This window comes from Peromyscus californicus, unplaced genomic scaffold (genome assembly GCF_007827085.1).
Source record: "Peromyscus californicus insignis strain IS unplaced genomic scaffold, ASM782708v3 Scaffold_7__1_contigs__length_154581171, whole genome shotgun sequence".
Taxonomy (NCBI): Eukaryota; Metazoa; Chordata; class Mammalia; order Rodentia; family Cricetidae; genus Peromyscus; species Peromyscus californicus.
Genome location: NW_026294595.1, coordinates 7,822,287 through 7,836,094, shown reverse-complemented (window position 1 = coordinate 7,836,094; position 13,808 = coordinate 7,822,287). Strand labels below are relative to the sequence as shown.

The following is a 13,808-nucleotide window of genomic DNA, read 5'->3' as shown; positions in this document are numbered from 1 at the left end:
TCAACCTCCCAAGTGTTTGGATTACAGTCTTGTTCTATTACACCAGTTTCTGCGGGGCTGGGGTGGAGCCAGGATCAGGGCCTCAGGCATGTTAGGCAAACATTGTACCTCGGGCCAGCTCTGGTGGTTGTCTGTGAAGTACGTCTCATAACCGAGCCCAGGCTAGACTTGAATTCGTGTTCCCCCTTCCTCAGCCTCCTCAGTGCTTGGTAGAGCATGGAGACTGGCTAGCCTGGCACTGTGGCTGGGTCACACAGGCCACGCAGGAGACAGCCTGAGTCACTTCAACTTTGGGCTTTTGTGAACAGTGGTGAACGGTGCTGGTGCACAGGTGTGCACAAAGTCTCAGTGTGGAAAGATGGTGGCGTGGCGAGGTGCCAGGACAGCTAGAAAGCTGCCTCTTCAGCATCACGTGGCGAAGAGAAAGGGAGCTTTTGGACCCAGTTCACGGGGATGGCACTGCTGCTGCCCTCCTCCGTCGGGACAGTGCACACAGGTTTTGTCCAAGGCCACACCAGGATAGGGCCAGGCACCCGAACAGGTACAGCCGTGCCTCCTGGGGACTCCGTGCCTCAGGTAGAGAGCATGGTGCTGCTGAGGGGAACTTCTGGTTCACCGCTCAGCTGGGGCCACCCTGTCACTGTGGAGACCATCAGGTGTTTTGCCAACAGGCCAGCTGGGTGAGATGACAGGAGGGGACTTGAGCAACCTCCTTTCCCCTGGCCTGGGCGTTGTTCTCTGTGGCCAGCTGACCCACAAGACAGCAGGCCACACCAGTGGGTCAGGGATCCAGGGGCCTGGATTCCATTCCCTCTCCGTCAAGTCCATTTTCAGGGGCTCAGCTTCCCCATCTGTACAGTGGAACCACCGCTCAAGTCCTAAGCAACCCCAACAATCTCTGGAGAGACAGAGCTGCCCAGGACATGTGTGTACTTCCGTGTTCACATGTGTGCGTGCGCGCAGCAGTCCCCCCCTCCCCTGACTCCCCGGTGGAAGGGAGGAAGGGATATTTGGGGCCCTGGGCTCCACCGTAGTTGGTTTAATTACAGGTTTTCAACTGCAGGCCGGTGGGCATGCATTGGGGAGGGGGTGCGCTGCTCGGAAACCCTGTCATTTTCCTGCGTCTGAGGGCCTCTTCAAAGGGGGGCATCTAGACATTTTCTCCACAAGCCGCAGAGTGGACTGTCGTGGCCCCAGCATGAACATAATGACAGACACATTTTGCAGCAAGCTGGGAGTGAATGGGTCCGACCGGCTTGTCTCCTGTCAGACGAGTCATTATTATTTTTTTTTTTTTTTGTCATTCGCTGACAGTTTGGGTTTCATGTGTTTCTTTCTTTTTTTCTCTTTCTCCCCCTGCCTGGAAAAATGGCTAGGTATCTACGAGACCCCAGCAGGGACCATCCTTTACCACGCTCATTTAGACATAGAGGCCTTCACCATGGATCGGGAAGTGCGCAAAATCAAGCAGGGCCTGGGCCTCAAATTCGCAGAGCTTGTATACACGGGTACGTACGAGTCACAGCTATCCCCGGAGCCCCACCCACACCTCCCCTGAGGACTCAGGCCTTTTCTCCCACCAACCGCACCTTCCTCCCTCTAGCCCCACCCACCACCATCTCCTTCAGAACTCAGAAGTATAAGTGGAAGGGGGTCAAGGTTGGACCCATGGTGAGGGAGAGGAAGGGACAGTGGGACTGGCCTTTTCGTGGGTGCCAAGAGAGACGTGCCAGCCTCCAGAGGTGTTCCGCTGTATCCGTTACAGTGTCAGAGAAAGACTAGGCATCATTCCCAATGTTAGCCAGCCAGCCTGAATCCAACAGGTACCAGGTATTGGCTGGATGCATGGACAACTCGCAATGTTCCCACAAGTCTCCCAGGTAGTCTGCAGCTCATTTTACAGATAAGGAAGCAAGAGGGTCGGGGCGCCCTGTTAGTCTGTCCATAGGAGATGCTCCTTACTAACCTCCAATGTGGGATAAGCAGTGGGTGACATGAGTGCCCAGCATGGGTGGTCACGTCTTCCAGACAATCTTCATCGTGGGAACCGAGGGTCCTGAGCTGCAGTCCCTGTCTGCCTTAGCCCGCTGCCATTTTTCTGCAACTTGTGAGCTAAGGACCATTTTAAGTTTTTTTTTTTTTTTAACTTTTAAATGGTTGGAAAGGGGGGAAAACTTTCATAACATAAAGAAATTATATGAAATTCAAATCCATAAATAGTTCCAAGGAACAGAGCCTTCACGTCCCTGTGGTCTGTGACAGCTATTTGAGCTGCGGTGGCAGGGCTGAGACCTGAAGGTGCACACAGCTCTAACAGTGACAGTGGTTCTGGGCATGGTGACTCAATCCTGCCATCCCAGCACTCTGATCTGCAAGTCTGAGGCAAGCCTGGGCCACACAGTGAGACCAAAACCAGGCTGAGTGTGCCGTTGTACACTTACAACCCAAGCCCGAATGCACACACACACACACACACACACACACACACACACGCACACACGCACACACACACTCACATTTAGGAGACCTTTTCTGATCTTGTCTATACCATTGGCACCCCTCTAGTTTGGGGGATCCTATCAGGCAGCCTCTTGGAAGACAGGCTGCTGCCTACAACCAACCTTGGCAGCTCCGAGGACCAGGGTCTGGATGTCTGGATAGAGTATGTCAGTCATCACAGCCACCTGGCTGAGCCCTCTGGCCACGCCTGTCCCCATCCCATTCTCCCAGGCCTGCTGGAATTCATCCCAGGGTCTCAGGAGAGCGAGTGAGCTAGCTCGATTGGCTGGCATTCCTTCTGCTACCATTGTTCTCAGCAGCTTTGAAGCCCAATCTCCCCCTCTCCAGGTACAGACAGGTGTTTAAATATCATTGTTCCCTACTGGCTCGGCGGGATCTCAGTGCTGAGAGGTGGATTTTGGTTACAAAGTGGGATTGACATTAAGACATGGCAGGGTGTGGGGGAGAACTGAGAGCACCTGGCCTGAGTGCCCAGGAGGTATCCCTGAGGGCTGGGCCAGGCAGAGGACGGGGAGGGGGGGGGCTTCTGGGGTCCCCCAGAGTCAGCATCTGTCGCCGTTCTGCTGGCACTGGGCTAGGCACCTGATGAGTATTCCCTAACCTTGGCTGCACAGAGGTGGGGAAACTGAGGCCCAGGCAGACAAAGATACTTAATCAAAGGTTTTATGGCTGATAATTTACAGTGGTTGAACCTCAGACAGGCAGGCTTTCAAAAGCCAGGTTCAGGGTCACGCCCATAGGACCTGGGAAACTGCTAGCAAGAAATGATTCAGTGCTGGGTGCTGTGACATGCACAGGAGGCCTTACTGTAGGCAACGTGCCTGGGCTGAGGCCCTGCTCTGTCAGCCAGCAATGAGCCCTGTAAATCCCAAAATGAGGCTGAGCGATTAGGAGCTTTCAAAGGAAACAAAACCTTGGAGTGGAGAGGGGAGCAAGGCTTAGACCAGGTCGTTACTGCTAATATTAACTCTGCCTGAGTCCTGTGATGTCCAGGTGTCCACAGAGGTCAAAGCCAGCCCTCTGGCAGTCCAGAGTCCTGCTTGATTGGTCCCTTGCTGGAAGGAGACATGCCGTAGATCCAGCTTAGCTGGATGCTGTCATTCACCCTTGGTGCTCCTCGGCTCTCTTATCTGAAGAGTAGGAATGGCCAGTCCAAGGGCCAAGGGCATGGATGCACTGTGCGTCTGGAACAAGTTATGTGCCAGCAAGTGCTACGTAACTACGGCCTGGCGTGATTTCTAGTGTGGGAGCTGGGAGGCTTTGCTTATGGTCTTAGTCTCTGAACCTCAGTTTCCCCTCCTGTAAATTTCAAAGGTGCCAGGCCTAAGACATGCTGGAATCTCCGCTCCCCCCGCCCCCCAAACACACACACTGGTCACTCCTGGTTCATGGTCTGACACTTTGCTTTCTGTGGCCTTAGGGCACAAACGGGGAGGGCTGGGGCAGACAGGAAGGCCTGCTCCTGGATTCACAGGGTTCCAGGACCACTGTCCCCCTGTCTCTGTGTGCCTGGGTCTGCCTGGCTGTCTCCTTCTATCCTCTCCATTTGCAGATTTCCTTACTGGCTACATGGGCTTCGGCATACGTTCTTCTTCCAGATCCGTCTTCAGGACCCCGAGGGGTTCTGGTGGAGCATCTTATTTGGTAGCCATAGCTCACCTAGCAGAAGTGGGACCCCCTCGCCTGTCCTCAACATGAAAATGGGTATAGTGTACAACTTTAACAGATACTTGTCCCCATCAGAAAAGACCCTGTATCCTGGGCCTAGGAGAGGGGAGCCCTCTGCAGCTCAGCCCCAAGCCCCTCCCACTGTCCATCACAGGCCTGGACATGCAGGATCTCCCTTGCACCATGGGACCAGGCCCACTGGCCCATTTCAGGCTGGGTCCACTGGGACAAGAAACTTGAGCCAAAGACCCCTGTGGGCTATAGACACAGATCACAAGATAAAGCCAGGGCCAGTGGCTCCTACACTGCTCTCTGCCCCCTCCTATCTACAGCTCCATCTCCACCTGCCTCCAGTCTTGAAGCATAATAGGCTAATTATCCCAATTGAGAAAAGCAGACAGCAGGCAGGATGCAGAGATGGGGGGGGGGGGGGGGATGTCCTCTCCCAAAGAAGCCAATGTGTCTTTAAAGCCCCTGGTTTAGAAGTACTCCATCAGAGCTGGAATCTCCAGGATCCTGCTATGTGACTTTGGACAGGTCCTTTTCTTCTCTGGACCTGTCTCCCTGTATATAGGGAGGGGCGTCAGAGGTCATAGTGTCAAAACAGCAGAGTTAATTTCTCACTGAATCCACATATCCCTGAAGAGCAGTCCTGAGGAGGTGTGCCCTGTGTCAGGGTAGAAGTGGATTGTGAACTAACACAGCCAGATGGTGGAGGCTAAAGATCTAAACCCTTATCTCCCTGCCTGGCTCTCCCCAACCTCTGCAAGCCAGAACGTTGCACACACACACACACACACACACACACACACACACACACACACACTCTGAGCCTACTTCTTCCCTGTGGTGCCCCATCTAGGCCTCTAACAGTATCTGGGCCCTGCTGACCTACCGTCTTATCAGGGTAGGAGATCGCAGGCCATCTGGCCCCACAGCTGCCCAGGTGGGCTCACCTTCCTGGCTCTTTCAAAAACCTTGTGCTTAGCCTGCCCCTCCCCCAACCCTGACTAGGGCCGGCCACCTGCTGTCCCTTGGTCCTGGGCCCCTGCTCTCTCCTAAAGGGAAGGCTATCCAGGGACAGTGGGCTCTGCAGGGAGGCAGTGTACTTCTTAGGTCCCCTCAACACCTTGTGCAGATAGCAGACGGTCTAGTCGGAGAGGAAAGCGCTGATCATTTTTGGAAACTTTTGAGGTCCTGCCTCTTGAGTTTCCTTCCCAGGGGCCCAGAAGAGACGCTACTACTAATAATAATCTGTGGGAAAAGAATCTAAGTACACCAAGCTCTTGGTCCATCTACTTTATTCCTGGGGATAAAATCCTATCTACACAGCCTCAGTTCTGTTCTCATGCCTAGCTCCTTTCTTGCCTGATTTCTCTCTACATTTATCTGCTGTCCCCTCTAAGTTCTGTCTTAATTCTCTCATCTTAGCTCTGTCCCATCTTGGTCTTTCTCATCTCGTTCTTCCCCATCTGGCTCTTCCTCATCTTCCATCTCATTCTTCTAGTTCTCCAGTCAAAATCCTCCCTAAGTCCGAGGTTTACAGTTATATACCCATGCAACAGCAGTGCTCTAGCTAAAGCAAGTTCACCAGGCTTGAATTCTTACAGGGTCATAAAGGCAGACAAGAGTTTTCCTCAGGCAGTGACCACCAGGCTTTCTTTTACAACCCAAAAGGGGAGTGGTAAAGGAGGAGGTCAACTGAGAGCTGAAATCGGTTAATATCTATAATATTAGTATAAATACCACTAAGGCTGAGTAAGAAAGGAGGGTCTGAGCTTAATTTGTCTTAATTCGGGAGATTGTTTGGCCTTGGATGCTTGATAGGTATTTCAGGTAAAATACACTGTTAAGAGTTCTTGGAAGCAAACACAGCATACAAGGAAATCGTTGCAGGAATCGGCTAATATACATAAAGCTAAAATATCACCAAGACTTCTTAAGCCATGACTTGACCTTCAGAACAGTCCTTGACCTTTCCAAGTAGTAGCTTTTGTGATAGTAGCTGGATTCCATTACATTTTCCTGCAGCTTGCAGCAGATCATCCAGGAAACAGGCAGCACCCCCTAGCCAAATCCAGGTCCCACTCACCCTGTCAGCTTGGGCAAACTGGTTGCTCTCTTGAGCCTCCTCCTCTTCTGTGGGAATACAGGGTCTCTGAGTTGTTGTCCCTGGACTGCAAGGTTGTCTGTGGACCTACTTGATGTACGTTTGATGGTATTCACAGAACAGAGAGAACAGTCCAGGGGCCTGGCCAGGACACCACCAAAGCAGTGTCACAGAACCATGCTTGTTGGGTGCAGGGCTGCACCTTCAGTACAGCTGTGTTAGTCCCCCTTTGCAGAAGGGAAAGAGCTGAAGACCACAGAGCCCCATGGCCTGTCTGCCCACAAACCAGGGTGACAGTCCTGGATACCCTCTTTGCTTAGCCCCATGGCATGTGCCTCTGAGCCCTGTCTGAGGACCCCTATCTTCCTCAGCAAAATGGAGCCCTCATGGGTCAGGACCAGGGTCTTTCTGTGACTCCTGTGCATGTCTGTGCATGAATTAGGGGTATTCCTCCTCCTCCTGACCCTTATGCAGTGATTGCCTTTGGGGGACAAGGACGTCACCTCTTGACCTACATATCCCTTGCAAGATTATGGGATGGGGACACAAGAGTGGGTTCCTCAATTAATTAGCAATGACACATGCCAGTGCTCACAGGTGAGTAAGGCAGACCCAAGCCCCAAGCCACCACAGGGTAAGGCCTAGGGTTCTCCTCCTGTACCCCCATCCTCCCTGCCCTGGCCTGAGGCCCAGCAGGAGCCCTCCACAACACCGTTGTTTCCCCCCACAGGTTTCTGGCACAGCCCTGAGTGTGAATTTGTCCGCCACTGCATCGCCAAGTCCCAGGAGCGGGTGGAAGGGAAGGTGCAGGTGTCTGTCTTCAAGGGCCAGGTGTACATCCTGGGCCGGGAGTCTCCCCTCTCACTGTACAATGAAGAGCTGGTGAGGTAGGTTCCTGGTGCCTCAGCCCGTCTGGTCTTGTCTGGGCAGCTTTCCCAGCACATTTTGGTTGATTTCATGTCAAGCTCTATGTGGGGGACCAGGGAGATGGTTACAATGGACACATATCTGTAACACCAGGGACCCTACAGCAGGCCATTTGGGGAGAGAGGTGTCAATCAAATGGTAGCTGTGAGCTAGGGTTGTGGCTCAATTGGTAGAGTGCCTGCCTGCATACGTGAAGTCCTGGATTTCAGCCCCAGCACTGCACAAACTAGGTGTGGTGGTGCACATCATCCTAGCACTCAGGAGGTAGAGGCAGGAGGATCAGAAGTTCAATGTCATTTTCTAATGCATAATAAAATCATCCTGGGACACATGAGACTGTCTCAAAAAAAAAAGAAAAGAAAAGAAAAGAAAAGAAAGAAAGAAAGAAAGAAAGAAAGAAAGAAAGAAAGAAAGAAAGAAAGAAAGAAAGAAAAAGGAAGCCAGGCAGGCTAAAATGTGGAATTAGGAAAAATTTCAGAATTGGAAAAGAAGAAGATAGTCTGACTGGGTATAAAAGTTAGGCTGTAGAGCAGCTTCCTTGACAGGAGTTTGCCTGGAGGGTTTGGTGGATTCCAGGGGCAGCACCTCTGGTTCTGAGCCCAGGCCCAGGAAGGGCTTTGAAGAATTCAGACTCACAAGGACACCTGGGAGAGAGGAAACTAAGAAGCCAGGCTGTGAGACTGAGCCAGACAATAAGGAGAAGGGCAGATCTCTAGGTCCTTGGGTCTGCTCTGAAGAATGGGTTTTCGTGGCCTGCACACTGAGGGTGGACACTGTGAGGGGTGGTCACAAGGGTGCCCATGAGAAATGCTGGCAGGCTGGACTGGGTTGATCTCAAAAAAGCAGATTGAGTCAACCCCTCTTGAGGAGTTGCGCTGGATGAGGAGGGGGATGTCAGGGTGCAGAAATACCCTGGGGATGAGGGGGCGTGAGTGGGGAGGAGGCTGCATTTTCCCTCAGTGGTGCCAATAGAACCCAAGGCTTCACACTCACTAGACAAGTGCTCTGCCACTAATCCACACCCCAGCTGTAAGGGAGTAAGTGCTGAGGAGGCTCAGATGTACCTTGAGTGTGAGTCTTCTCAAGATAGCCCAGGAGAACCATCTTGTCTGCTTTTGGACAGTGAGGGCAGAATGGAGGGTCTCAAACCTGTTCTTCTCTGAGGTTGTGGACAGAAGAGGCCACCTAGGGCAGAAGGAGATGAGCAGGGAACTGAGATGGAGCCTCGAGGAGCTTCCTTCTGGGAGGACCAAGCACAGGGTGACTGTGACAGACAGGGAGCTAGCTGAGCTGACGCCTTCTAATCATCCTCCATATCCATGCCTAGAATTTGTTTTGACTTGGGAGACAAGGGAGACACAGGTTTCCTTGTGACTGAGGGTAGTGTGCTCTGGGAAGCCCAGCCACCCCCCACCCCCCCAGGCATCCCTTGGCCAGGCTATGGATGGGGACAAACCCACAGGAAAAGGCAGAGCGACCTGAGGGGGACCAGAGCCCCAGCTGCTCAGCCAAGGCCTGCCCGCCCGCCCTCCCGGGGACCACTTGGAATTAAAGGACGAGTTTTGTTTGACGGTCAATATTATTTCCCTCCTCCCCCCCTCGGCCAGGCTGAGTTTCTTCTCCCACTTCAGTCTTTCCAAACACTTTATAAGCCATAAATATAACCGAATCAGTTTAGATCAGTCGGGGTAAATGTCAAATTATCTTCTCTCTTTCTCTCTCTGGCTCTCTCTCCCCTCCCCCTCCAAATGAACAGCCTCTAATAATCTGCCCAACCCTTCATTAAACCTTACGGTCTCACTCAGGGAGACTAAATGAATAAAGTGAAAAGAGAAAGGGGGGAAAAGAGAAAAGCAGAAGCAGTTATTCTCACTGTGTCTCCGACCATTTCCCTTTTCTTTTTGATTTCTACATCGCTGACTTGAAAGCCCTTGAGTGACAGCGTCACAGGGACCAGCGAGGAAAGCTGTGAGAGGCAGCCGAGCTGGAAATGCCGGGCGCAGTAGGTAGAAAGTAATGTAATTATAGAGCAGGTCAGAGCCACTCGAGTGAGCAAAAATAAAAGCACAGAGGTTTTTCTGCAGACCGTCAGAGGCGGTAAAAAAATCATTGTAAACTCTGTTTCCACACCCCACCCCCCCACACCAAAGCACTATTTGAAAAAGAGGTTTTCCATTCCCAAATAAGCACTGCTCGGGACTCTGGGCAGCAGACAGCCTCATGGGGCAGGTCTGTCCTTGATGGGGCCCTCTCTGCAGGACTCCTGGGGCTGTTTGTCCAGCTTGTCTTGGAAACAGGCATGGGGGAGGGTTTTGTTGTTTTTGTTTGTTTTTGAGATGAGGTCTCATGTAGCCCGGACTCTCCGCAGATTCGGTGTAAGAGGATGACCTTGAACTCCTGTCCTTCAGCCCCTACCTCCAAAGTGCTGGATTGTGATGTAAAGGGTTTGTTTTGGCTTGGGAGACATGGAGGTGAAGGAAAGGGAGACCCTATGGCCCAGGTGAGGAAAGGGCTCAGCGACCAGGCTGCTCCCACATCTGAGTACAGGAGTGCTTCTAAAGGGAGGGCTTTGCTCAGAGGTGAGGGTTTCCAGAGCCTGCTTGACGGCAGGTAGAGAGCAAGTGATGTTCAGCCTGTGTGTTCCCAGCACCCTCAAATGCACCCAGGTAAGCAAGGTTTGTTGATATAAGTGCACAGGTTGGTGCCCTGCTCTGGACTAGCTGTTGCTGACTATATAGGCATAATGAAGGAAGCCCAGTGCAAGCCTGGCATCCTCTCCCCCGGCACTGGTCACAGGTAGCTGCTCCTGGTGTCATCTGGACCCAAACCCCAAAGGGAACTCTGGAGAAGAAGGGGGGAAAACAAGAGAGAGGTCATGGAGGGCAGAGCCTAGAGTGACTTCAGGACCAGAAAAACAGCAAGGTCAAAACTCAAGGCCCCCGTGGGACATGTACAGAGATTCCGTTTGTTTTTTAGGGGGAGATGAAGGTGGAGAGACAGGGTTTTGCTATGTATGTTAACCTAGGCTAGCTTTTACCTCTCAACCCTGGTGCTAGGGTCATAGGTGAGTGCCACCATTCCTGGCTCCCATTTGTTCTTAGAAAAGGTCCACAGTTGAGTTGGAGGTGTGGCTCAGTGGTATAAAACTTTCCTTGAATGTGCAAAGCCTTGGGTTCATTCCCTGGGCCACTAAAAACAGGGGGCAGGGGGAAGCGTTCCAGAGAACCAGAGGTATGGCCTCAGTCCCATGGTGGCAAGTACTTCTCACCTGCTTTCCAGGCTTAGCTCTTTGGAGAGAGCTCCTGAGGGGATAGGCCACCTCCTTGTCCCCAAGAACCTTGAGATTGCTTTGTTGTGAGGCTGGTACTGTGCCAGACTAAGGACAAGGGCCTGATTAAGAGTGACATGGACATTAAGGGTGGCTGGGACTGCAGGGCCCCCAAAACCGAACTTACCCAGGTGCTGGGTGACAGCAATGGTTGTACCTGCAGCATGTGACACTCCTTTGTTGATGTTGGTTTGTTTGTTTGTTGTTTTTCAAGACAGGGTTTTCCTATGTAGCCCTGGTTGTCCTGGAACTCGCTCTGTAGGCTGGCCTCGAACTCACAGAGATCCGCCTACCTCTGTCTCCTGAGTGCTGGGATTTAAAGGCGTGCGCCACCACTGCCTGGCATATGTGATATTCTTGTCTTATTCTTGCTTTCTCTGTCCTGGTCCAACTGATCCAAGAGTGCTTAATAAATGCCTGAATGAATGAATGAATGAATGAATGAATGAATGAATGAATGAATGAATGAGTGGGATGTCAGTCACAGCAAGTGCTTGCCATGTTCCAGCTCCATGACTTCATGTGAACCCTTGACAATGATGACAGCCACTGGTGTTTACATTCCCAAGGTGCATATTCAGCCCCAGGAACCTGTGTGCTTCCCTGCGCCCTCTGAGATGGCTGGCAGGCACAGTCACCAAACCTGGATGGCCGCCAGAGAGGATGGCTGCTGTGGTGGAAACCGTAGAGGGTGGGCAGCTGTGCCTGAGTCCAAAGCAGGTGACAGATGCTGTCCGACCATGGGTGTCTGGGTGTCAGGATGGTTCTGTAAAGTCTGCATGGTTCGACAAACCAGGGTGAAGGTGACCCTGTGGGACTCCATGCTGTGAATGCCTCCCAGCCTCCCTCAGCTCCAGAAAGCCCCTCATCTGCTCCAGTTTGTGAACATTGGATGTTATAGTCCGTTTCAGGCCCTGGCTCTGTGGAGGACCTCACTTCACCGATGGCAAGAGGAATTCACAGGGCCAGAGTTAGCCAAGCTGGGGCTCAACCTGGCGCTTCTTTGCACTCAGGGTAGAGGCTTCTGGGTGCTACCTGGCCATCAGCTGCCAGCATGACACCTGACCCGGTACAGAGCTCCCAGAATTAGCTGAGTAGAGAAGGGACTTGGCGGGGAGTGGCCGGGCGCTGCTAAGCTCTGTCTTTCCTTGCAGCATGAACGTACAGGGTGATTACGAGCCCATCGATGCTACTGGCTTCATCAACATCAACTCGCTCAGGTGAGAGACTCTGGGCCGAGCTGCTCATCAGAGGTCTCCAGCTATGGGCAGCAGGGTCTGATGTGATGTTGACCCTTCACACGCCATGTTCCTGTCCATCTGCCTGTAGCTCCCCCACCCAGCCAGCTCCATGCTCAGCAGGGCCTGGTAGCCAACAGGATGTGAGGGGCCTGGGTATTTGACTCCCTGATTCTGCCCTGGCCTCTAACAATTGCCCTAATGCCTCCAGCCACAAGAACACTGAGCTCCTAGACTGGACAGACCAGATGGGGAAATGGCCTGAAGGGCAAAAGAATCTTTACGACACTGTCCCCTAGCTGGACGTCAAGGCAGCAAGTCACTGAGGCCTGGGAGTCATATCCAATACCTGAAGTTACTTGGACCTGGGCACAGACCCCTTCCCGATCCAGGTTCATCAAGGGAGTGTGAAGTGTCCCTGCCTCAGGGTGCAGTGAAGTTCCCATAGCAGCCGATGGGAATCAGGCTCACAGCTCAAGATGCTGGTATACAGCAGTGCCCAGCAGCTTGCCCTCTGCCCAGGACTGGGGTGCTCAAAGACACAAGCAAGGTCATCATTACAGCTGCTCCTGGGCCCTTCTCTAGTTTACTTTAATTCTTGAAATTTTTGTTGTATTTATGTGTATGCTTTTGTATATGGAAGTCAGAGAACACTTTCAAGGGTCAGTTCTCACCTTCCCTCCACCATGTGGGCCCTAGGAGTTCCAGGCTTGGCAGCAAGCACCTTTACCCACTGAATCATCTTGCCAGCCCCTAGTTTATCTTAATTTGGAAGTTTAACAGAGAATTTGGAAGTTCCCCAGACACAGGCCCAGAACGGTTAAGTAACTTGACTGGAGTCACACAGAGTCAGTTGAGAAGACCAACTCTAGGTTTTCCATTGCTAGCTCGTGATTCATGAGGCTGTGCCAGGAAGACAGAGGTGGCCTCTCCTTGCTCTGGCAGCATGCCTTGGGTTCCCTGGAGCCACCCCGGGTCTGCAGAGACCTCTCTGCAGCCAGACCTCCCAGGCCCCTCACCTTCTGCCTCCTGCTCCGTCTGTGGTTTATAACCCCATAAACCTTTTGAAATGGCCCAGAACATAATGGCCTCTTCATTTCTCCTATTGCCTGTTAAATGCTTTATCTTCAACAATGACAAACAATGTTCTCCCCCCCTGATAAATTAATTACATTATCCTGATTGGAGGAGCCAGGGGAGGCTAGCGCAGGAGAGGAGACCGAAGAAAAAGACAACTTCACACACATCTTAACAAGCAGCTGCCCCCACCGCCCCCATCCTGCCTGAATTAATTGAACAGCGCGCATGTTGTTATTGTGAAATTACATTTTTTCTTTGTTTTCCATCTGGTTTACAGGCTGAAGGAATACCATCGCCTTCAGAGCAAGGTCACCGGCAAATAGACCCTGACAAAGAGGAGCGAGCCTCCCCGCTCTGCAGCTCTCCCAGGCTTCAGCGTTAATTGTTGTGATGAATTTGTAATTGTGGCGTGTTCTCCCACCACCTGACTGGGCTGCTGTGCCCCCCGCCCCAGGCTTTGTTCCCTAGTCCCCTGTAGCCTACCAAAGCGGTCATCGAAGGGAAGGGGAGGTGGGGGCAGCTGCAGAGAGCTAAAATGACAATTAAAGAAGTTACATTAGTCTTTATTTGTCTCTGCCTGTGTGTGTGCGTGCCCAGCCTAGGCCAGCCTTTGTGCTTCCTTCAATGTTTCGTGCCATATATGAGTGTGTATAGGTATATATGTACATATACCTACATGTGCACACACACTCACATGCACTCACATGCACACGCTGGGAGTGGGGTGCACATGAGTGCAGGTGCCCACAGATCTCTGAAGCATTGAATCCCCAGGACATTGTGGGCCATCAGACATGCATGCTGAGAACCCAACTTGGTCCTTTGCAAAAGCAGTAAGCACTCTTACGCTCTTAACCACTGAGACATTTCTCCACACACCCCCAACTTTTGTATTTTCTAAGTGTGGTGGAAGTTCACCATTGCCAGAGAACTTGCT

General features: G+C 52.2%; 1 protein-coding gene across 1 annotated transcript in view; it reads left to right on the top strand.

Moving 5' to 3' along the window:
* Ass1 (argininosuccinate synthase 1) overlaps positions 1-13,437 on the top strand; it is a 50,657-nt gene extending 37,220 nt beyond the window's left edge. The window contains exons 13-16 of the mRNA XM_052725000.1: positions 1,377-1,508; positions 7,029-7,185; positions 11,708-11,773; positions 13,149-13,437. Of these exons, the coding sequence (XP_052580960.1) occupies positions 1,377-1,508; positions 7,029-7,185; positions 11,708-11,773; positions 13,149-13,194 (401 nt within the window). The 3' untranslated portion in view covers positions 13,195-13,437. The remainder of the gene's footprint in view (positions 1-1,376; positions 1,509-7,028; positions 7,186-11,707; positions 11,774-13,148) is intronic.
* Positions 13,438-13,808: the final 371 nt, after the last annotated feature.